Here is a 26,442-nt window from a genome sequence, read left to right on the forward strand (position 1 = left end):
TAATCTGTACAGCAATTTATAACAGGTCTCAGTTTCAGAAGATGATATTTAGCCTTTGTACTTTAGAAAAAGAAGATGCATAGATATTATTTGAAATGGTAAGCGCTTCATTTCTGATATTTGACTTCGATTTCTTCATTTGTTATGGGTGATCGTATCATGAGGTTTATGCAATAAATCTACGTAAATCTACTATCTACGAATTTGGTTCCCCATTTTTGAAATAGAGCAGTATCTTCTCTACTTGATTTACTATGAGATTCTTGCCTAATAAAGAAAAGAGATCCACATAATGAGGCCTAGTATGGTTGAACGGTTGTATGTTCGTTCGCCCTAAAACTTGTTCGCCCTTGACGCCGATCGCCCTAATTCTCGTTCGCCCAGAGTCCGATCGCTCTAAAACTTGTTCGCACAGGGTCTGTTCGCCCTCTTTATATTGCAGAAAGTTGATTAATGAACCAATGGATTTTTTTCAATAAATTATTATTACATTGGTCGTACCTCTCTGCCACATGATAGGCACGGGGAATTATCAATCTTCAAAGGTAAAATCTAGCTCATCCGCTGCTCAGCTCCATAATGGGCCTATTAATGACTCAGTACTTTAATATTGTTTTCAAAACATGGAGCTACAAGTTGAAAAAAAAAAACATACCCGATACCGCCAAGTATTCAACTTGTACTTCAAAGTAGTTTAGGAAGGTCCAGCACAATCTCAATAAGATTAAGACGGTGTGTCGATTTACCCAAAAGGACCCAAAAGGAATCGAAATGAAGGGGACAAACGGCTTTTAAATGACCATTTTCATACTAAATTGAAATCAAAACATTAGATTTGGCAAAAAGTGGGGGTGAGATTGTGGCCGGGAGTCCCCTCCCCCTATACTATTTGCTTGGAGTAAGTCATAAAATAAAACTTATTTTATTAGATTTCATATGGTAAGATATGTTAAAATATATGAGAAAACATAATGATATGTTTATCTTTTCAGCTTAAATAAAACAAAGCATATCTAACAAGATTTAGTGTTTGACCTGTAAATACTTTTTTTCTGATTCGAAAAGAAAAGTTACAACAGCATAAAACTGTGTTTTTGCCAACTTTATATATAAACTGTGTAATATATAAAATTCATTATTTAATACATATTAATCCTTTTTATTATATCATAATATATTCATTTTGAGTCCTTTTGAGTTCCTTTTGGGTAAATTGATGCACCCTCAGTATGACGCAATTTGATGAGCGAGAGGAGCTCAAGGTTGAATACCATCACTGCACCAAGATGCGGCTTATTGTACAGACTGAAAAATAACACATTTAAGAAAAAATGTAATAAAATATCTTAATTAAGATATTCTGAATATCTTAATAAAACTATATAGTTAATTCAAGCTAAATAACTAAATCAAGAGGTTATGCAAGACCTGTTAAAAGGTCAAGAACTTTTGCACAATAAGCACAAGAATCAGACATTGACAAAGAGTGTGAAAGACTGGTAAATGTCATGCTAGACAACTGAACAAATACTTTTTCAAAGTAAAAATAATTTTGACAGCATTTAGCCATAAACTTATTCACATGATGCAATGAACAACAGGGGTTAAAATATATGGTAACCCGATGCCCGGGGCTAGTCATTTTAAGACTTGGGCTGGCTAATTCAAATGTAACGATAGTCCGTCGGACTAGCAGAACAGAAAAAAATTCTTGATCATCAGTTTACCGTAGCTTTTTTTTGTAGATTGGTTTCTTTTGACTGAGAACTAATTTAGTTTGTTCCTGTCACCAAAGCATTTGACACTTTAATTTGTTATGTTTTCATTTTGTATGAAAATTGTTGTGCTAGTTAGTTCGAGGTTCGGGCTTGTAAATTTTTACTGATCAGTAGCCCCTGGGCTAGAGGGTTTTCCAGGGAAATTTCAACCCCTGAACAATACAGATATTGTAGTAAAAAATTGTCATTCTTATTTTTTTTTTTTATTTTAACAGAGAAGAAGTCAGGCACCTAGCCAGAGGCTTACAGTACCTGTTTCATTCCCCCGACAAGTACAAGAGCAAATTAAACCTGTGGTGGGTATTACAGTTAATGTGTTCTCAGAAACACTCTTCTCCCTTTGATAACTAGTAGCACATTATTTTTTGCACTTTTTTTAAATGATTGGGCTGATAGATTTTGGAAATTCTGGGAAATTCATGATACCTTTGTATGTATCAGGATTGCGTAAAATTTTGGTTGCCTAAATATTACAGGTGAAGAGAGCTCGCTATGAAGATGACAGTGAAAGGGATGAAAGGCAACCCTTGTCAACTATCACCAACATGCCTTCAATCAAATACCCAGATGCAAGGGCTCATGTAAGTTACAACAGGTATTTGAAGAACAGATTTAACTGAGCTACCTTTGAATAAAATTTTCCAGTAATATAAGAGTGAACCTAGAATGGTTGATTAAATTTAAATTTGAATTCAGACATATCATTATATTAACTATAGTTGTTGATCTAATCTTTCTTAATATTTTCCATACAAAAATTTATTTACATGTTTATTAATAAATAATTGTTCTGTTATTTTTTTAAAAATCAATAGGAGGAATTTATCAGGAAGATATTGTCCAAGCCATTTAAGATCCCTATACCTAATTACAAAGGTGAGTATAAATGTGGTGTGTATTTCCTATAGCTCAGTTTTAAAATCTTAGGCATCATAATACCTTATACATGTAGTTGTATTTTGAGTGCATATTGCATTAAAAACATTCTTAGACAAATTTAAGCACTTCTAAATAATTGAAGGATACTATCCTAAGTATTGTTGGTTACAAGTACAGTGTAGTTTGTTTTAAGGAGCACTTGCTGGTAGAGCACTTGGGATTAGACGACAAGGTACAAGGCAGTCTCTTCATGATCCCAATGAAGAAGGGGCATTAATTCTCTACTCCCCTCCTGAGTTGTCTGCCCATGAACAATTGAAGGCTGATTTGTAAGTAAATTTATTATTGAATGTACAATTTGCTAAAATTTTCAGGAGTCAATTTTGAGACTAGTTATTAAGTAATGATTGTTAAATTAAGATATGAATCAACATATTCTTACTTTGATTGTAAATAATTTACTCACTATAATGATCAGTATTTACATGTACTTGTGTTTTATGTTGATGGTAAACTTATATTGTGGATATTTGTGGTATACTGATATAATCTGATCTGTGTCTTGCAAAATGGTTAAACAATAAAGGAAATGATTCATATTATGAAAAATAAGTACTAAATAATACATGTAAAATTAACGACACACCCACTCACCCCCTCCCAGCCTCCTGTAACATACTACAAAAAACTGTTATTTTTGAAAATAAAAGTTTGATAGTGGAAGAAAAATCTGAGATTAAGAATGTCTGGAATACTCTTGTTTTTGATTTCACTTAAACATGTTAAAGATTGGAATTCATTTCCATTCATGGAAAAAGATTGTTTACTCTCAAGTAAAACAGGGATATAAATTAATGGTTGTCTGATTGAACAAGTTAAGTAACATCAGCATTTGGGCAAGAGAAAAATTGAGGTATACCTTGTACTTGTGCAATGGAGAAGTGGAAATTTTTAGTGATCAACAATTTCACATTCAATTCTTATTTGTAATTTGAACATCTAAAATGATTGATAACTTTGATGAAGAATCTATTAATGTGATATCAGTTTTCCATTTTGGATTATTAATTACAAATTGTCTGGTATAATGTGGTAGGTTCAGTATGGATCTAACAAGAATGAAGTAAACAACATGAATGTCAGACAGCTTTTTGCTTGTGACAGCATGGTAACAGGGTGACTCATAAGTAGCATAAAACCCTTTTCCAATCATTTCGGATCACTGATTAGAGCATCTAAATAATGTTAGGGCAAGTAAATACAGTCAAACCTCATTATCTCAAACTCAATGTGACAGAGAAAAAACTTCAAGATATCTGAGGATTCGAGATATCAGGGGTAAAATACTTAAGAATAAGTGGTTGGGACTTCCAAATCACTTTGACATATCCATGGTATTCTAGATATCAGTGTTCAAGATACTTAAGTTCAACTGTACTTGTATTAGAGTCTACTTGCATGATAATCAATTGAGGATAAAAATTCATGTCTATCCCTGTAAAGAAAATTTGCTTCTAGAATCTTTTGTATATTTACAGGGACAAACAGCCAGTACATGTGGTGGTGGATCCAGTTTTATCCAAAGTCCTGAGGCCTCATCAGAGGGAGGTAAGTCCCACTACATTTGTAAGGATCTTCATGTCATTGAGAACTACTCCGAACCTCCAGTTAAAAAGTTAAAAATCACTGACAGAATACTGATATCATCATGTTCCTCTTTCAAGCCAATGATTTGTTAGATTGAAAAAAAAATATAGAAATCATCGTTACCTACATGAATACCTGAGGACATTAATAGATCTTTTTTCTTTGCTGGTAAATTAATGTTTAGATGATATGTCTCACCAACAGCACAGTTTGTACAACATTTCGAGGGTTTTATTTTACTTCATTGACAGGGTGTAAAGTTCATGTATGACTGTGTCACAGGCCAAAGGATTCCAGACAACTTTGGTTGTATTATGGCAGATGAAATGGTATGGAAGTCTGATTTGTTGTTCAGTATCACTAGATACCACTTTGTTCTGCTCATTGAAAATAGCAGTGATCTACTGGTATATTTTGTAATTTTTGCATTCCTTAATGAATAGATTTTAAACCTTTCTATGGAATCATTTACTGTAAATGCTGTACTATTTCAATACTTTGATTTTTATGATCATCTATTTTTATTGTAAATTTATGATTTGATCAGGGCCTTGTATCAAAATTTGGATGCCCTTATGTAATTTTAAATGTACATGTATCTATCTGTCTATCTGTTAGTTTGCCTGTCCCTCATATTTGCCACAAAGACTTGAAACTCCTCAAACATAGGTACTTTATACAGTAAAACTCGTTTAGTACAGACACGGATATAGCAAATTTACAGATATAGTGAAGTTTTTTGCAATCCCCTGCAAAACTCTTAACAATTCCTTGTAAAATTTTATGGATATAATGAACTCGGATATAGCGAATTTATGGTTATAGCGAGCTGATTTTGTGTCCTCTAGAAGTTAAATATAACAAAATTTACATCTTTTAAAGCGAATTTTCAAAGATCTTGATTTTTAATAGATTGAAATGACAATAATTTTGTTAGTATTTATATTTGAAACTCAATTCATTTTAAAACTTTTGAACTCCAAGATAAATTTTATATTTTAATGTTCCCTAAATACATTTGGTAGTCATGCTTGAAGGGAAAAAAATGATATAACGTATTCACTATGCATACTTTAACAAATTTGTTATATGGATACAATGTATAACGAATTATGGACATAGCGAAGTAAATTCGCAGGTCCCCAGAACTTCACTATAACCAAGTTTTACTGTATTATCTATTTACATGGAGGATGGTTACTGAATAAAATCTATAATTTTGAGGTCATTTGGTCAAACGGCAAGATTATTGCTACATGCATTTCACATACATGTACATAAGTTAGGTAATAATTTGGACATATTTCATTCTTTCTGTTTCATATTTACTACATGTACATGTACATACACTATAGATGTACATGTAGGATGGTCGATGAAAGTTTTGGGGTCTTTTATTGACATAAGCACATTGAGGGCTTTATGACTTTGTCACTTTTGATCCAGGATGGTATGTCAGTTTTTTTATATGATTATTTTTTTTTATTTACAGGGATTGGGCAAAACTCTACAATGTATAACTCTGATGTGGACACTTTTGGTTTGTATTAATTTAAAATATTAATATGTCTGCCTTATGTTTGATCTAAGTTTCATGCTTTTCTGTTTTGATATTATATACTGAAGTGTGAAGTGCTTCTTGTTCAAATAAATATGTTTTCATTGATTCATAATAATTTACGGTAAGTTGAACTTGAATATGTAACAGTGAGGAGAAAACAGAATTTTTTGGTTATTTCCAGAGACAGAGCCCTGACTGTTGTCCACTCATTGATAAAGTGGTAGTGGTCACCCCAAGTAGTCTGGTCAAGGTATGGACTGTAACATTTCATATACAGAAACTTAGCTTGTAGACGTGAGTTAAAGTACTGTAACACTGTATTTATAACTTATCTAAATTTCAGGCTTTTGTTATTGATAAATGAATGAATGATTTTATACACAAGTTCTAATCTGAAAGCTTGTAAAATATGTTTGTAAATTACGTGAAATAAAATTTTGATGCCATTTGAATGGAGTTCATGTATTAAAAAGTATCCAATGTAATAATTTCAATGCCATTTCCATCTCATGCATAGAAGACTAAACTGAATCTTGATGTTTTTTTTCAGAACTGGTACAATGAAGTTCAGAAATGGTTAGGAGGAAAAATCAACTGTTTAGCCATTGATTCTGGAGTTAAAAGTGAAATAGATAGGCAACTGAGTAGGTGCAGTAAAAAAAAACTGATTTCAATCAAATGAAACTGATATTAAATTTTGATATATTTTGAATTGCATAGAATTTTTTAAAATAGATTATTTTAGTGTTATGTGATTGTAGATATAAATATTGAATGTAAATTTCATTTTTTTTTTCAGATCAATTTATGCAGCTTCAGGGAAAAAGAAATCCTCATCCAATTTTATTCATTTCCTATGAAACCTTTCGTCTTCACAGTGCAGTGATGCACAAGGGAAATGTTGGCCTAGTCATTTGTGATGAGGTATGATCTGTGTGAGTGAGGAAAATGACATAGCTTAATTTTTTTTAATGTAGATTAAAAAAGCGTTGAGCAAGCACTGTTCAGCAAAATTACACAAACTTTGCATGCATGTACATGTACAAGTAGTACTTTAAACATGACAATCTTTGAGAATTGAGAATGAAGAATTTTAGTTACATGTAAATTTTTAAGTGGAGCACTTAGCTCAGTGGTCACAGGTGTTTGGCAAGTAATCCAAAGGTTGCTGGTTCAAACCTCACTGTGGGCACTTAATGTTGTGTCCTTAGACAAGGCACTTTTTCTGCATTGTCTCAGTCCACCTAGTTGCAATGGGTAGCTTGGGGTTAATCTGCAATGGACTGGTGTCCCATCTAGGAGGCGTCAATGACTCTCATCCGCTTAGCACCACAGAAACCAGGTATAAGCACCGGCCTTATTAGCCTTATGGCTTGGAGAAGGATTTAACTTTAACATGTACATTTAATTTACATATAATGAGTGAAAAAGAAAGAGTAATAATTACTGACCAATTTAATTAAAATTAGATTTCCGAATCCACTACTGCTTCTACTACTGCTAACAACATCCCATCTGGGGTCACATCATAGCTTGCCTAATCTGGATGTTGTGCACTCTAAATCTTGCTATTACAAAGGAAACTTTTTCTACCACTGGGTAAATACTATTGTTTTAAAAAAATATTGCCTAATCCGGAATGTTGTCTATTCTTGCCAATTTCTACAGAACCAGTGGTGTCCAGCTTAGACAAATTTTACTGTACTATAGAGCATCTTTAGATTTAAATTTTATTCTCAGGGACACAGACTGAAGAACTCCGAGAACCAGACCTACCAGGCCCTGAATGGACTGAAGGCCAGGAGGCGTGTCTTGTTGTCAGGGACACCCATACAGAATGATTTATTGGAGTACTTTAGTCTGGTTCACTTTGTCAATGGAGGAATTTTAGGTAATTTTTACTTTCACTTTCTCTTTTTTTTTAAATTTCACAAGATACATATATTTGTTTTGAAAGAAGATGAAGATCAAGTTTACTTCTATGTTAGGCATACACACATGTATTTGAGGGGTGTTGAGCTGAAGAAATGAAGCTGTGTATATTTTACTTAAAATTAAGCAGGAGAAACATGAATAATAATTTTTAAGCATTTAGTATCACCAGCAAAGGATTATCTTCTAATTATTATTTTTTTTCCCATTGAAATATTATTTTCTAAAGTGAATTATTGTTTTTAAAAGTGTGCTTTTATTTTTTTAAAATGTGTTTGTAACATATATGTAGCACATGATAAAGAGCATTTTTTGTACTTGTACATTTAAGATTTATCCAAACTTGCACAGAGATATTGATTTTGAAGGTACTGCCCAGGAGTTTAAGAGGCGTTTTGAGACCCCAATCCTTAGAGGGAGAGATGCAGACGCAAGTGACGAGGTCCATAAAAAGGGCCAAGAAAAGTTACAGGAAGTAAGACAGTGTTGAAAATGTTATATGCTACAAACTTATATTTCTTTTTCTGCAGGGTTTGTACAGACAGTAAAAAAGTGCTTGAATTTTGACACGGCCCTTGAAAAGTGATTGAATATGCTTGAACAGCAAAAAGTCATGGAAAGGGGCTTAAATTTGCATGTTAAATGCTTAATTTTTTTATGGTGCATGAATTCTTATCTTGAGCTGCTGTATTAGCAAACATTAAAAAAAAAAAGGAAATAAATTGATTTATGTTTATTTACCTTTTCACAGCATTACCAGTTATAGATATTGAAAAAAAATAAATGAGAGGTTAAATGAGCTAAAGATATTTAAAAAAAAGTCCCAATCAATATTTTTATTTGCATGATTGTATTGTTCAAAAGTGCTTGAAAAATGGGTTTTAAAAGTGCTTAAAAAATAATGTCGCTGGGCTGTATGAACCCTGTGTAGTTAAATTTACATGTATTGAAAATTCTTTGTTGATGTGATGATATAGGAGTAATTTTAGATTTGTATAAATATTATAAATTTGAAGAATAAGAATATCCAAGGGTAGACTGGTAATTAGATCTTCCAATGGGGTAACAAAAAAACCCTTAAAAAGTAGAGAGAATTAGAATATCGATCTGTACAATTTAAAATTTTGTAGTTGGCAGACATTGTGAACAAGTGCATCATTAGAAGAACACAAGCTCTCCTGACCAGATACTTGCCAGTGAAAGGTTTGTTTGATCTTCTCACAAACAAGTTCATAAAGCATTTGTAGTTATGTAATACACATTACCCATGAACTTACAACCTTAACAGATGTAGATCTCTGGGCAGTATCTTTCATAACAATTTGTTTATCCATAAAATTATGTCCCCACAAACCTTTAGGTTTATGCAATCCACAAACATTAACCCCCACGAGTAATAAAATGATTCCATGGTACAAAAGCTAGTCTAAGATACAATGTAGCTTATGGGTTCATAGGGTATGACGTCTGCTTTATAAAGCATTGTGGAATCATTATACATGTGCATGTATTTTAGTGTGGTACATTTATAGTTTTCATAAATTTTGGGGTATACATCAACCATGAATTTAAAATCTCAACAAGTATTGTTCTATGTGAAATACATGTAAATGTATATATATTAGGGATGGCAATTTGTAATCGGTTAACCGGTTACTCGGTCGGAACGATGGTAATCGGTTAGAAAATCTGTAATCGGTTAGTCGGGAAAAAAATTATTGTATATGTAAATTTGAATGCAATTTCCTGAAAATTCAATTTAAAAAATACAAATAAAATTTTCTGAAATGTTAGCATGTTCCCCTATCTATTTAAGCTGATTCAGAGATAATCAAGGCTCTCCAGATTGACATCGTGTTGGGGTAATTGGTCACTTTTCGAGTCGTTAATTGCTGTCTAAACATGTGTCGTTACCCACCCTGTCCTGTGTTTCTTTCATAATTTTAATTAAATGATCGTTGACTTCTGTGAACTGATTATAATGTGTACCTTACCCCCTCTATCCTTTGCAGTTACCTATCAAATTATATTCTAAAACAAACATTGTAAGATAAGCGATAATTCAGCCTTAATTTTGATTATGGTGACTATTCAGACTGAACTTCCGTGACACCTTTTCTGAAAATTTTTTAATGCAACTGCAACCTCAGGATGTTTCATGGGTATCTTAATTTTTTCTTTCCTTATTTCTTTAGACCATTAGAATTGAAATGCAGTATATGCTACGTAGTATTCTGATCATATATAAATATAAGCATAATATTACTACATGAACATCTTTATAGTCTTACTTATTTGAGTGTAGCTATGTCGAGAATTTTTGATACGATTAATCGACTAATCGGTCGGAACGTCTTGCGGTTTTTAATTGGCAATTCTGTATTCGATTGCCATCCTTAATATATATACTTAATGACAAGAGGTTCAAGATTTCAGAAGGGTGTCAACTCTTGTGCTACATGTAGCTCTATCAGAAGTTGTTCAGATTAAAACTGTGTGCTTTATATGCTGGGAAACTGTAAAAAAAATAATAGGGATTCATTTCTTAGAATATGATGCACATAAAATTATTTATTGCTACAGTCAAACTTGTCTGATGGCAGGTTTGTTTGTATCATACTTAGTCATAAAGTTTTTAAAGGGATAACGGCAATTTGTTACAAATATTGAATTAATTTTATAGCCTCTTTGTTGTAATGTATACATGTACATGCATTTGCTTCTTTTTTCTCTTTAGTCGAACAGATAGTATGCTGCCGTTTGACACAGATGCAGTCTGAGTTATATAAACTCTTGGTTAGATCTAAATGTTTGGAGGTGGAACAAGAAGAGAAATCTACATCCAGCACTCTGGCATTCATTACACAGCTGAAAAAACTCTGTAATCGTAAGTCACCAAGATCAAGATGCAATAAATGATGTTTATATTATTGCTTTATGAATGAAAATGTCATCCAGAATCAACCTGCTAAAGTTACTGTGATATTTGTGGTGCTATTTATAATAATGTGAAAACTCTTTGCTGCACAATACATGTTTCATGAGCTCTTAAAGATAATACAAATGACAGCACACATGTCCATGTAATCACAAAGAGCCAAATTCAACAAAAAATATTTGTAAATCTGTTAACAGTACAACTCGGTCATGGGGGACTTGATTATAGTGAAATCTCTTGGTTATAAGGAAGAATTATCTGATTCCCTGGAAGACGTTACACTCAATAAATGTTATGCTTATAAAGAATTTTTGTTTTGAAGGCCCTGGTGACTTCTCTATCATCAAGTTTTACTGATTTATTAATTTAAAACATTGATTTTGTAAATAGATATAAAAGTTGCATGATTTCAAATGTTGGGGGAAAATCAATATTTTATGGCTGCTCTGACAGTCTATACACTGTATACTGAAATATGTAATATTTTTTATTTCTTCAATTCCAGACCCAGACCTTATTTATGACAAATGCCTTGAGAATGCCCCTGGCTATGAGGGGACTCTGGAGCTTTTCCCTCCAAAACATACAACCAAAGTTGTGAGGCCAGAACTCTCTGGTAAAGTATATGCATATTTTTATCATATATTGATAATCCATAAACACAAACATGTAAAATTTTAATGTGAAATTAAATGACATCCTTTTGAAAGTAATTAAAATCATACATGTACCTGAACTACATTAACATAGTCTAATATGCATGCTCTGGAAAAGAGATTTTGTATGTTGGTCATCCATCTGTCACATTTTCCTGTTACTGGATCATATCTTACATTTTTGGTGGGAGACTAAACCTTCATTTATACACTTGTTGGCACATATTTTTAATGACTATATTAGGAATGGGGAATTATCCAATAGCATTTTTTCTTCCCAATAGTTTGTTTAAAATACTAATTGCATCAACATTTTCAAAGATAAAACTAAAACTTTAATGTAACTTGTAAAATCATATCAAATTTTTTGCATTAAGGATACAATGGTGGGGGAGGGGGGCTTGTATGGTAACTTCTGTTCAGAATTTTATTGTAATGAGGTATAGACAGAACATGTATTTTGTAAGAGATAAAACTTAAATTTAGTTTCATGAATATGTATAATATTATAGAGAATTTACTGGGTAATGAATCCATGAGGAGCCAAATTTACATATTCTTTGGGCATTACTCTTCAGAAATATATCTTGTTTTAGGTAAAGTGCTTGTACTTGACCGCTTGCTGGCCCTGATAAAAGCCCAGACGAGTGACAAAGTGGTTCTTGTTTCTAATTACACCCAGACTCTGGACTTGTTTGAAACTCTTTGTCATCAAAGAAGGTAAGCTTGGAGGGAACTATCTGACTGGAAATACTGTAGATTGGGAAAATAATAATGGTTTCAAATTTACTGTGTTTACAATCTATCATTTTTCTGAAAAATAAATCCCATTGTGAATAAGGTTATCAGACCAAGAAGTATCTGAAGACACATGCCTATAGTATGAAATTAAAACCATCACAATTGGTACTTTTGTAACAAATCATGAAATTTCAGCTTTGTGGAATTAAAACGACTTACAATATTTTAAGATGGTTTTGAACCAATGGTCCTGAGTTTTCATTACATGTACCAAGTATACATAGTTTTGAGTATACTTGTATCTGCAATATGTTAATTATACCCGCACTTTCTAAAGAAAGTTCGGGTATATTGTTGTTACTCATGTCTGTCAGTCCGTCCGTCTGTCACACTCTTATTTCTCAAACTCCTCTTACATTTTACACAGTAGCCTAATCATCTTTTGGGAGATGTTTGGTGGTGTCATGTAGATGTGCAGTAAAGTTTCGGAATTTTCATTTTCATCCTGGGGGTCAAATGGGGGTCGAAAAATGACGTTTTTTATGCAAAAAGCCCCTGGTTCCCTGAACTCCTCTTACATTTTACACAGTAGCCTAATCGTCTTTTAGGAGATGGTTAGTGGTGTCCTGTAGATGTGCAGTAAGGTTTCGGAATTTTCATTTTCACCCTGGGGTGAATTGGGGGTCGAAAAATGACGTTTTTTATGCAAAAAGCCCCTGGTTCCCTGAACTCCTCTTACCTTTTACACAGTAGCCTAATCATCTTTTGGGAGATGGTTGGTGGTGTCATGTAGATGTCCAGTAAGGTTTCGGAATTTTCATTTTCGCCCTGGGGGTCAAATGGGGGTCGAAAAATGACGTTTTTTATGCAAAAAGCCCCTGGTTCCCTGAACTCCTCTTACATTTTACACAGTAGCCTAATCGTCTTTTGGGAGATTGTTGGTGGTGTCCTGAAGATGTGCAGTAAGGTTTCGGAATTTTCATTTTCACCCTGGGGGTCAAATGGGGGTCGTAAAATGACGTTTTTTATGCAAAAAGCCCCTGGTTCCCAGAACTCCTCCTACATTTTACACAGTAGCCTAATCGTCTTTTGGGAGATGGTTGGTGGTGTAATGTAGATGTGCAGTAAGGTTTCGGAATTTTCATTTTCACCCTGGGGGTCAAATGAGGGTCGAAAAATGACGTTTTTTATGCAAAAAGCCCCTGGTTCCCTGAACTCCTCCTACATTTTACACAGTAGCCTAATCATCTTTTGGGAGATTGTTGGTGGTGTCATGTAGATGTGCAGTAAGGTTTCGGAATTTTCATTTTCACCCTGGGGGTCAAATGGGGGTCGTAAAATGACGTTTTTTATGCAAAAAGCCCCTGGTTCCCTGAACTCCTCTTACATTTTACACAGTAGCCTAATCGTCTTTTGGGAGATGGTTGGTGGTGTCCTGAAGATGTGCAGTAAGGTTTCGGAATTTTCATTTTCACCCTGGGGGTCAAATGGGGGTCGTAAAATGACGTTTTTTATGCAAAAAGCCCCTGGTTCCCAGAACTCCTCCTACATTTTACACAGTAGCCTAATCGTCTTTTGGGAGATGGTTGGTGGTGTAATGTAGATGTGCAGTAAGGTTTCGGAATTTTCATTTTCACCCTGGGGGTCAAATGAGGGTCGAAAAATGACGTTTTTTATGCAAAAAGCCCCTGGTTCCCTGAACTCCTCCTACATTTTACACAGTAGCCTAATCATCTTTTGGGAGATTGTTGGTGGTGTCATGTAGATGTGCAGTAAGGTTTCGGAATTTTCATTTTCACCCTGGGGGTCAAATGGGGGTCGTAAAATGACGTTTTTTATGCAAAAAGCCCCTGGTTCCCTGAACTCCTCTTACATTTTACACAGTAGCCTAATCGTCTTTTGGGAGATGGTTGGTGGTGTCCTGAAGATGTGCAGTAAGGTTTCGGAATTTTCATTTTCACCCTGGGGGTCAAATGGGGGTCAAAAAATGAAGTTTTTTTATGCAAAAAGCCCCTGGTTCCCTGAACTCCTCTTACATTTTACACAGTAGCCTAATCATCTTTTGGGAGATGGTTGGTGGTGTCCTATAGATGTGCAGTAAGGTTTTGGAATTCTCATTTTCACCCTGGGGGTCAAATGGGGGTCAATTTTTTTTAAAAAAATATTTAACATGTTTAATCATCCTGGTTCCCAGAACTTCCCTTATATTTTATGCACTAGCCTTAAATCATGATCATTTGGAAGATGATTGATTTTGTCCTGTGGATGTGTAAAATGGTTTTAAAATTTGCATTTCCATGTGGATAGCAAATAGGGGCAGGAAAAAAATGGCCCCTCCCTAACCCATGGGGTCATGATTTGTACAAACTTGAATCTACACTTCTTGGGAATGTTTCCATATTAATCATGCTTTTGTTGTTCTTAAAAAGAGGAATTTTGAAGAATTTTTTTCCTTTTAAATCTCTATAAAACTTTGATCCCTTATTGTGGCCTGACCCTATCCTTGGAGGTCATGATTTGAAAACTAGAAATATGTCCATAGGACATAAATGCCCTGCTGAATGTATATTACTAATGCAACATGAAAATTTGTATGCGTGTATGAAGTTTGATGAGAATATCTTGAACAGTTTCTTTAAAATTGAAACTAAAATCTAAAAAAAAAAATGGATATAGATGATAAATTCTCACAAAATTATGTATAAGTGCATGCTTACATAAAAATATCTTAAATTGTTTCTTTAAAACTAAGCAAAATACAAATTAAAGAGAAGGGAGGTCAAGGTCACAGGAAAGTGCAAGGTGAAAAGTTTTTGATGCAGTTGAATAGCTCTCACTAATACATAGCATATTAGGTTTGATAAAAATATCTTGAATGATTTATTTAAAACTGAGCTTAACACTTATTTGAGAAAAGAGAGGTCAAGGTCAAAGGAAAGGTTGAGGTCAAAATGCTGATGCAGTTGAAAAGCTTATATCAGTATGTATTTACTATTAGCATAGAAGTTCAATAAAAATATCAGAAATGGTTTATTTAAAACGTAGATAAACACTAATTTAAAAAAGTGAGGTCAAGGTCAAAGGAAAAGTCAAGGTAAAAAAAGTTGATGCAATTGATATCTCTCAGCAGTATATATCAGCATATGAAGTTTGATAAATATATCTTGAATTGTTTATTCAAAACTGATCTAGACACTAATTTAAGAAAAGTAAGGTCAAGGGCAAAGGAAAAGTCAAGGTCAAAAATTTTGATGCAGTTGAAAAGCTTACATCAGTATGTATCAGCATATGACTTTTTATTGAAGTCAGACATGACAAACACTATATGCCTAATCCATATTCATGGCAGGGCATAAAAAACTTGAATCTACACTATATGAGGATGTTTCCATATCAAAATGACTAACAAGCAAATTCAAAGAATTGTGGTCCCCTGCTTTCCGTGTCCTAGTGGATGGGATGCCATTATTTATGACATATTGTTTCAAATATGCAGACCTTATCATATGTCATTCAAAAGTAATCACCAAAGTTAAAATTTTTGAAAATTAGGTAAAACATCAAGGTCAAGGGGTAAAAAAATCATAGCATGCTTGGAAACATCTTGTTACAGGTAATGTACATGTCAAATATAAAAGTCTATCTCTTCTCAATCAAAAGTTATAAGGAAATATAACAATTTTTGAAAAGTAGGTTAAACTTCAAGGTCAATGTCACAGAGTCAAAAGTCATGATATATTTAGAAAGGTCTTGTCACAGGTAACATACATGTATAATATGAACGCCCTATCTTTTCTCTTTCAAAATGATCATTTGAAATAATGTTAATTTTTTTTGAAAAGTAGGTCAAACTTCAAGGTCAAGGTCATGGGTTCAAAAATCATGGTATGTTTAGAAAGTTCTTGTAGGTAATGTACATGTGAAATATGAAAGCCCTATCTCTTATTATTCAGAAGTTATGACCAAGGTTAAATTTATTGTGACAGACGGACAGACTGACAAACAGACAGACTGACAGACAAATGAGATTTAATGTCCCCTAGGTCCCTTTTGTGAAAACAGACGACAATAATGCTTTTGCTGTTCATGAGAAGATTTATGATGGAAAAAATCGATATCCCCTGCATTTTTCTATGTAAATCATTGGATCCCCATATGTGGCCCCACCCTACCCCAGTGGGTCATAATTTTAACAAATTTGAAGCTACACTAAGTCTATGTAAAGAAAGTTTCAACTTTTTGGGCCCTGGTTCTTGATAAGACTTTTTTAAAATGATACCACCAAATTTTCATTAATTCTTGATTACCCCCCCCCCCCTTGATAGAGGGTGTGACCCTTCACTTGAACAAACTTGAATCCCCTTTACCCGAAGATGCTTTGTGGCAGGGTTGGATGAAATTGGCCCAGCGGTTCTAGTGAAGAAGACAAAAATGTGAAAAGTTTACAGGCGGAGATATGGATGACAAACAAAATGTGATCAGAAAACCAGAAAAACTCAAGTGAGCTAAAAACTGATGATCACAAGTACTTGGAAAGAGTTTCAGTATTTGAAAAGCAGTTTTTTTTTTCATGCATTGTTTTCAGAAGCTGAAAAGGTATGACTTGTATCCATGTTGAAAAAACTTCACATTTCAGAAAACAGTATGATTAAAAATAGTTAATCAAGGTGCTTTGAGTAGCAGAATAAGCTAAACTGGTATAGCTAATTCAACCACAGAGCTTAGTGAATTTTAAAATGCACAACCTTTTCAACTCTTAATCATTCTTAAAATATTTATATCATCATTTCTGATTCAAGGGAGAACTAGAGATATGATCAGAAGTATATCCGTTGACTAATAAACATGTACATGTATATTGTGTTTTATAAGTCATTAATGTTTGTTTGTTGTTAAATGTCCCTCTTGGGAATTTTTCACTCATACGGAGACACCACCATTTAAAAATAATGAAGACGTACAAGTCGGATTTGAGGTTAACATTCATTTTAGGAATTTTCAACAATTAAGACGTAAAGAGATAACTCCTTCCCCTTGCCCCTTCCCCTTCCCAGACCCCTGTTTGTTCATGTATGCAAACTAGTCTAATACTTTGGTTTGACATTAAAAAAATGTGAATATATACAAATAGTTTAATGGTCCATCTCTTCGAATGATTTTCATTCCTAATTCTAGGAGGGTACATGGGTTGACCTAAATTCATGAATGAAATGTCAAGTAATCTGATGCACTTTTATTTAATTTGATGTAGTCATATTATGAACATTTCCAGTTCATTAAGAGAGTGGGGATGACCTCCAGGGGTTCATAACCTTAAACCATTAGATGTACATAACATAATAACACAAGAAACAAAATTATGTATAGTCAAATGGAAAAGTTTTCTACTATTTAGGAGTCACATGATCATTTGTCATTTCAGGGACAGGGAGCGGCTAGGGAGATTGGACCCCCTCCCCCCCGGAATTTGCAGAGTTATTTAAATAGGACTATATACTGATTTACAGAAGCAAATGAAAAAATGACTTTGGATGCCCTCCCCCTTTAAAAACATGGACCCCACCATCATTGTTTTTATTTTGTTTGTTTGTTTGTTTCTTTTTGCTCCTCAGGAAATTCTGGGCTGGAATTTTTTTGGACCGAGGTGTGGACCCCCCCCGGAAAAAAATTCCCGGATCTGTGCCTGTAACTGAATGTAATGTCGACAATGGGAGATAACTCTTCAGAATATTGTGGCATCCGATGATCCACTCTCTACCATCGGCTCATACATTCAGTGTCTGAGAGAGAAATGAACGACAACTCTGCATAGGAGATTGCCGATGATCTTTGATCCTTTTTAAACTTTAACCTAACCATTTGCATTTCGGTTTATTTTACCCCAATCTATACTTAAACTTGTACTTACCGACTGTCATAGGTCCTGTCAACTTCATAAAATATAATCCAATTAAAACACAAAATGAATTAATTTCCACTGATATAGAACTCTACATGTAACACTGCACCATGTCACATGGCATGTGCAATCTAAAAATGATAATGGTAAAACTAGTACTAGTACTGGTAGGGTGACGCAAGCCCAATGTGATGTAGAAATTTTCAAAAAGGTGTTCACGTACATGTACAGTACAAGAACAAATTTTAAATTAACATAACAAACGATGTTTTAACATAACTTTGCCATCTAGGCCTATTTCCAAAAACAGGCAAATTGTGTGTGTGTGTTGGGGGGGGGGGGGGGGGGGTGACAAAATTGATTGGATATGGCTTTTAAAGGAGGTTTTTGCCTAATCAAATACTAAAAAAAGTTTGCACATTTTGATAAATTCATCAAAAACGCTTTGTACTAAAATAATATTATTTGTTGTTGAGAAAATAAATTTAAAAAGTTCCAATTATGGGCCAAAAATGTATATCCCCCCCCCCCTTTTATCAAAACCTAATTTACATCATTAATTAAATTCTGTTATTTCAGACTGGTAATGAATTAAGTATATGAAATGTGTATAAGAGGTTCATGGGTCACATGGTCACCTGAGCATTTTATGTTCGATTTGACGAATACATGTACTGTGTAAATTATAGAATTATTTGGACTTTTTCCTTGGTAAGCCCAATATGAAGGAGTGTGCATTTAGAGGCAAACACCTTAGTGCGGGTATTGCTGTCTCATGACAGCATCTAGTTGGTATTGTGCAGTTTATTTAAGGAAACTAAGATGTTGGGCTTTGTAAATTTTAATAATTTGAGATTGTTATATGTTGCAGGTATCTGTATGTACGTCTTGATGGATCAATGACCATCAAGAAAAGAGCAAAGGTTGTAGAGCAGTTCAACAATCCGTCCGTAAGTAATGTGTTTTACCACAAGAAGCAACAATTATTATTCAGGAAAGTGTACTTTTGTTTCAGAACTTAGAAGCAGGACTTTAAATTTTGTAGCATTACTTATATGACATTGTATCATCATGAATATTTAAAGTTTTTATTTCTTCAATTTCATGGATTAAATAGAAAGTTTTTTTTCCCTTAATTTCATCATCATTTAATAGCAATTCTGCTGTGATCTTTGTGAAATATGTGTTATATTTTACAATATTTTTCAATAATAATAAAATGTTGTAATGTTACCCAGTTACAAGGTCAGAATTTGAATTTAGTTCTCTTCTCAAAATCTGTTTTCTCTTATAGTCACCAGAGTTCATATTCATGCTGAGCAGCAAAGCTGGTGGGTGTGGTTTAAATCTGATTGGAGCCAACCGTTTAGTGATGTTTGATCCTGACTGGAATCCAGCCAATGATGAACAAGCAATGGCTAGGTGTTGGAGAGATGGACAGAAGAAGCAGTGTTACATATATAGACTCATTGCTGTAAATAATACAGATCTCTCATAGTTTCTTTCAAGTAGGCTTTGATATGATATCCATGTAAAAGGAAAAGTGTTCAAATGACCTGATGAAAAGAGAGAACATTCTTTAATTAATTTTTTTTTTTTTTTTACATTTTCAAGGTTCAATTTTTATGTTTTCAAACTTTTTTTTAATTAATCCTTATTAGTTGTGTACCTCTTCTTTGTGTAAATAACAGCAAGATAACTTCAGAAGTTTTAATGTTTTTCTCCAGTGATTTCATTTCTACATATGTAAACATATAAATCTGTATTAAAAAAACTTTACATACCTGTATGTAAACATATCAGTAGGATCCATAATCTTAACAAAATCTTCAATTCTTGTAGACTGGAACAATAGAGGAGAAGATTTTCCAGCGTCAGACACACAAGAAAGCCTTGAGTAGCTGTGTAGTGGACAAAGAAGAGGATGTGGAGAGACATTTTAGTCGGGAGCAACTACGAGACTTGTTCCGGCTCAATGAAGACACCATCAGTGATACTCATGAAAAGTAAGTAGCTCTGTCAAATTTTTGTGGTTGTGAGCAACATTATGCAAAAACCTAGTACGTGAAATAGTTAAGATTATCGTAAAATTAAGTGAAAAATAAAGGTAGATTTAAAAAAAAAAAAGAATATGTATATACATGTTTACATTTGTTTTTTTTTTTTTAAAAAAAACCCATCTTAATCCAGTTATCAAAGAATCATCTTTCCACTGTATGTAAATATTATTTTTGTTTTTTTAATAAGGTTCAAGTGCAAGAGGTGTGTGAATAACATTGAAGTGCGAGGCCCACCAGAGGGCAGTGATACAAATTCAGACTTGTCTCAATGGCATCACTCAGCTGATAAAAAAGGACTAGTGGATGTGGTCCTTAAAGGGGCATGGGACGAAACAATCTCATTCACATTTCACCACAAATCTCATGAGGAGCAACGAAAAACAGTATGACCATTTCTTGTTTTAAAAGTTTAAAAGTGTATTTTAAAAGATTATAGAGCTGTGAAGGGAGACGTTACATTGGAAAAGAAAACATGAACAAGAAGGAATTTCAGTGGATGGGGATAAAGTCTGTGTCTTATTTTACCAGTATTAGCTAGAAGGAATGTTCATTTTATATTGTTTGAAAGAAAAGGAATTGGTTTTGGTGAGATTATTAAATATAAACAGAGAGTTCAGATTCAAAATCATCAAGAGATATGGTGAACTAGAAATATGCACCAAACATGAAAAGAAACTGTGAAGTGAATTTTAATAGGTAGATGTATTCAATAAATTCTCATGATTATTTTCTGGTTTTATTCATTAAATCAACACAAAAATGCTCCTGTTAGGGTCTTTAGGAAGCTCTAAACACAACTCACTGAAGAGTTCTAATTCCATGGTACTGTATAGGGGATTAATATCAGGGGTTGAAATTTTCACTTTTTTTTTCTTTTCTGACACAATCTTGGTTTGGGAAATTAGCAGAATTTGTATAAAGTGAAAGTTGCCTCTCTCTGTTTGTATTCTGTATTTAACATAACCCAGCCAAATAAAGTGTTCAAAACATGCAGGTGAAAGTATCAAAAAAAATCTCAACCCACCCTCCTTTAGATTTGATCGGCAATCTGCAGCAGTGTTTTAAAAAAAAAAGAGAAGGAGCTTCCAAATAGAATAAATCATGTACATAATTAACATTTTGCTGCGCAAGTATATGATATTGAATTCAATGTTAAAACATACAATGTCGATTAAAAAAATAAGCATCAGTGGGAGTGAGTGCCAGAGGTTTTACATGTATTTATTACGCACAGGAAAAGTTTACCAACATGTTCATAGTAATTGTACACTGACTACATGATGATATTATATTGAATAGATCCCATGTTCTGTGCCATGGCTTGTTTATGTAGCAGTAATGAGTTTCTTATTGATAAAATGTACTGGTAATGCACACCTGAAATCAAGGTGAAAAGTAGTGGTAATGAGTTGTAATTTCTTGCAAAGTAGCTGTTATGTGTTCCTGCCTTGAAATTAAGGAAAACATGGCAATTATATAATTGAATGATAAGTACTGCTTGTAAATACTGATCATGAATGACTGCATATCTTCTGCTAGACTTGACTGATATTTAAAGAAAAAACCCATAATTTTATTGAAAACTCTTTCACTTTTTCTTACATTCATGGATTTAGCAACACTGTGAATACAGTGAATATTAATAGCGTGAGTTATCCCCCTAAACAGTAGTTTAATGCAGTTAGAGTGATCTGCTCTTTGATGTAAAATGGAATAAATGGAAATCTACAGACATTTTGAAACAAAATATTTTTAACATATTTATAGACCAAGAATTGTATAACTGGTTATTTTCGTGATAATTCAATTTTTGCTTTATTTGCAATCATTTTTAAATTGCAAAAAATAAATTTGGATAAAATTGTCATCAATTGTGAACTTTATAGATTACATTGCTAACTCATAGGGAGAATCACAGAAATAGGTCAACACAATCTAAAAATAACAGTGTTTTGCGATAATTTTCCAAAAATTCTGAAACAAAGAAAAAAAACTGATATACTAGTACAGTTATTAAAAACATTATTTTCATGTGTTTTCCCCTTGTAAGTAAGCAAAAGTAATTTTATTGACTAATAGTTCATTGTCCATGAACATTTTTCCTAAGAAATATCTTTTGTTTAAAATGTTATAGATTAACTCAATATGTGCACCTTTATATGATATACAATTTCCTTGAAGTCCAGAAAACATTTTTCATTAGTGATAAGAGCTTCCTTAAACAATACTATAGGAGATATTAGTCCTTCTCCTCTTTTTAGTGCACCTAAGCAAAATGCTCAAGTTAGACTAATTGAAGTTGGTCTGCCATCTGTCTGTCTATTTTTTTATTTTTACTTCTTCAGAACCATTGAAAATGAAAATTTCCTTACACAGTATAAATTCAAGTTTTTCTTTTTAAATCATTGCCCTCAGAGTTGGTTGGGGCCACAATAGGGCGATCTAAGTTTTGGTGCTAGGGGTTGGGTTGGGCTACTATAGGGGATGAAAGTATGCAGGAAAAATCTGAAGAATACAAAAAGGTTAAAGTTAGAAAACTTTAACCTTGGCCATAACTTTTGAATGATTGGTGCTAGGGCATTCATATTTTACATGTGCATTCCTTGTTATAAGACCTTTCTTTGGGTGCCAACATTTTGACTTCATGACCTTGACTTTGGAGTTTGACCTACTTTTGAAAAACTGCAACCTAGGCCATAACTTCTGAACTTTTGGTGCCAGGTCTTTCATATTTCACTTGTGTATTCGTTGTGACAAACCCTTTCTGTAAGTACCATCATTTTTGACCTCATGACCTGACCTTAGATTTTGACCTACTTTTGAAAGACTTTAACATTGGCAATGAACTGCAATACAGGGGCATCAGGTTTCAAAAAAAATCTTGTTTTAAAAAGTAGAATTAATCAATGCCAATGTGAACAAGGTCATGATCCTTACAATAGTTAACTTGTAATTCATTTTCATTCTTATATTTACAACAAACCAACTGTTCCATATCTGATGAACTGAAGGCTCAAAAATCTAATGCTATATCTATTTGTTTGGTCTGAATAAACCTTTCAGAATGTTAGCCCTATTTCAAGAATGACTAATATTTATTAACTTTGTCAAAGAGTATCCTTGAGCCAAGGGCTGTCATTTGTATTGAAAAAGGGGTATGATCCTTATGCATAGGAAGATGTAATTGGAAAAAATTAAAGAAATTGGTAGTTAAAAAATTCTCATATCAAAAACCACTGGACAGATTTTCACCTAACTTGTACATAAAATGATATATTGTGTATTTAGTTGTTGAAGTCATCAAGGTCACATCAAAATTGCCCTCAAATGATACTTTGATATAATATTTGGCCCTGAGAATTTCTAAAAATTAAAGTTTACGCTGAATCAAAACTTCACATTGTAAATAAAGGTTGGATATACGCTTGTTAAAAAAATAAATCCAAATTTTGAGAATGTGTCCCCTGTATACTGTTTATTCGTGGTCAAATCATGCACGGAATGCGTATTTCCGGAAAAATCGTTGAAAATTAGGGTCTTACAAGCATTTTTCGATAGGTCCGCATTATATCACCACTTTGAAATTTTCACAAATGAAATATCGATTTGAAAGCATTTTACATGCAAAAAATTTCGATGGTGATATTGTGCGGACCATGTTTATTTTTTAAAAATGTGTTCATTTTACAGCATGCAATATACATGCATTCGACGGTGTTTTGCTAGATCTAAATAATATTGAGAATATACCTCGCCATGTATCGATAAAAATCCTTTAATATAAAGGATGAAATCATTATATCAATGTTATGAAGATCTGGTCTGTATTAATTCTTTACACGTTGTTCGAATTCAGATACATTGGGCTATATTTAGTATAAATAGCATCTTATTTACTCGCTCCCTAATGTCTGTAGCGCCAAAAGAAGCGTATTGACCCCCATTTTTTGTTTTGATTTTTAATTAAGCTATGTGTGTAGAAACTAAAAATATACTTGACAAAAAAAGTTTAAGACTTTAAATATCAGGATCCAACCTCGTTAAAAAGGCTTGAAGAGAAACGATATCACAAAACTTTGACATTGTGAAGATGTATAGGTTAACACGTATAAAACAACGTTAAAACATGCTGTATGATCAATAACCCTTAGATCCTGATATATTCATGTCGGAACAAGCTGCATTTAAAAAAAATGATATTAATAGCTGATAACTTCGATGTTGGAATGCTTCCGAAACTGCTGAAAGAAAAGAATAAACGAAGGTTCGCATGCATTCCTTTTTTCAAGGATGGGCTCTGTCTCTGAACAGCGCAAATAAAATATTATAATATAGACACAGGTAAACTTACGTAAATCAATCCACAGAAAAGCAATGTCAAGACTCAAGTATTTGCGGAGAAGTAAACTTTTTTTTTTTTTTTGAAAATATAATGCAGATAAGCAGGAAGACCAAAATCTTGCGAGCCATACTGACATATTATTACACACAAAATTAATCATTTTCTTGAACACCTGTAATCAAAATCCAAGAAAAAAGTCTAACGGTCTTTAAGTCCTTTTTACAAAGCTCGGCAATTACGGTTCGTCAAGTTAACAAACAGAGCCAATAACTTTGCTTGTGCCAATGCGAGGCGCGGAAAGTGAGAAATCCGCAAAGAATGTACTTTACATGTACACCCCTCTTTTCCCTAATGATTCAAAAATTTTCAAAGCCAACCACAACAATTGATTTAAAGATTTTGTCTTTAATTATGAAATATAATTTAGAAAGCATGATATGCTATCACATGTATACCAAAACATCGAAATGTACGTTTATGAAAATGAGATTTAATTAACGTACATAATAAAATATACATGTAAGCTGGATTTGTTTTAAAACATGACGTTAAATTCTTGTTCATGACGTCGCATAAAGCAACGTCAAAATATCGCAACGTTATCGTAAACTATGCTACCTTTACGTCAATATAAACCAAAAATAAAGCTTTGTACATGCATATATTGATAATTTCATGAAAATATATACTCTCTTAAAGAGTTTTGAGGAATATTATTTAATTTTGACACGGGGCCGAATTTTGCACCAAACGCACCTTGTCCTTTGATATTTTATTCACTATATGAGGACTAGGATCCTCATTTTGGGATCACAGGGTATGTTTAAAATGTATTACATCTTTTTTAATAATGGACATGTAAAAACAAATGTTTAGCATGGTTATAATTGACAGTTAGCCATCTACCAAAATTTGTACACCCCCCCCCCCCCCCTCCCAATTCAGGCCACTGGGTAGTGCTAAGTTTGGCATACAGGTATTTTGAAAATACATTATATCTTTGAAATCTTGTTTCCTAAAGGACATACAGTGGAAAAAATGATTATATTACTTCAACGATTTACTACAGTTCCCTTGGCAAAATTAATAAAATTTATGTGCCCTGGGTCCAGCATTCAGGTCTCTGGGTGGAGGGAAATTGGACATGTATTGAAAATACATTACACTTTTGAAAATCTTTCATGGACATCTAGCAGACAAATAGTTTGAGCAATTATAATTAACACTTAGCCCTCCACAAAAATCGTGAAATTCATGACCCTTGGTTCAGACCTCAGGGTGGTTCAGATGTACTAAGTTGGTCATATATTGAAAGTACATTGCATCTACGAAAATCTTCATTACACAGCTAGCAGGCAAATTGTTTACCTGATCAAATGAAGGGCCACGTCTTCTTCCAAGGGGAGATAATTAAGAACAGGTGAAAATTTGGTGTCTTCTTTTAAAAATCTTCTCAAGAACCATTGGGCCAGAAAAGTTGAAACTTATGGGAAACCTTCATTACATAGTGTACATTCAATTTTTTTAAATCATGATCCCCGGGGGTAGGGTGGGGCCACAATGAGGGATCAAAGTTTTACATAGGAATATATAGGAAAATTCTTTAAAAATCTTCTTCTCAAGAACAACAAAGCCACAATTAGTCATATTGATGTGGAATCATCCTCAGGTAGTGTAGATTCAAGTTTGTTCAAATCAAGACCCCTGGGGGGTAGGGTGGGGCCACAATGGGGGATCAAAGTTTTACATAGGAATATATAGGAAAATTCTTTAAAAATCTTCTTCTCAAGAACAACAAAGCCACAATTAGTCATATTGATATGGAATCATCCTCAGGTAGTGTAGATTCAAGTTTGTTCAAATCAAGACCCCTGGTGGTAGGGTGGGGCCACAATGTGGGATGGAAGATTATCATATGAATATATAGAAAAAAATCTTCTTCCAAGAACAACAAAGCCACAATTAGTCATATTGATATGGAATCATCCTCAGGTAGTGTAGATTCAAGT

General features: G+C 33.5%; 1 protein-coding gene across 1 annotated transcript; it reads left to right on the plus strand.

Annotated features, from left to right (window-relative positions):
* LOC133187424 (DNA repair and recombination protein RAD54-like) lies at positions 1-20,806 on the plus strand. Its single transcript, XM_061322792.1, has 21 exons — positions 1-98; positions 1,994-2,074; positions 2,255-2,359; positions 2,594-2,654; positions 2,851-2,986; positions 4,196-4,265; positions 4,556-4,633; positions 5,797-5,844; positions 6,047-6,115; positions 6,416-6,509; positions 6,665-6,789; positions 7,606-7,756; positions 8,166-8,272; positions 8,928-9,000; positions 10,535-10,684; positions 11,241-11,351; positions 11,988-12,111; positions 18,903-18,981; positions 19,326-19,505; positions 19,874-20,037; positions 20,279-20,806. Exons 1-21 carry the CDS (start codon positions 96-98, stop codon positions 20,478-20,480), a joined length of 2,211 nt encoding a protein of 736 aa, XP_061178776.1. The 5' UTR covers positions 1-95; the 3' UTR covers positions 20,481-20,806.
* Positions 20,807-26,442: the final 5,636 nt, after the last annotated feature.

Source organism: Saccostrea echinata, unplaced genomic scaffold (assembly GCF_033153115.1).
Source record: "Saccostrea echinata isolate AGI-Se365-2 ecotype Australia unplaced genomic scaffold, CSIRO_AGI_Sech_v1 ptg000001l, whole genome shotgun sequence".
Lineage (NCBI taxonomy): Eukaryota > Metazoa > Mollusca > Bivalvia > Ostreida > Ostreidae > Saccostrea > Saccostrea echinata.

Excerpts from the sequence above, each read along its gene's own strand:
- LOC133187424 (XM_061322792.1), top strand. Across the intron at positions 2,987-4,195 it reads GAACAATTGAAGGCTGATTT|GGACAAACAGCCAGTACATG; the intron begins GTAAGTAAATTT and ends GTATATTTACAG. Across the intron at positions 9,001-10,534 it reads CAGATACTTGCCAGTGAAAG|TCGAACAGATAGTATGCTGC; the intron begins GTTTGTTTGATC and ends TTTTCTCTTTAG.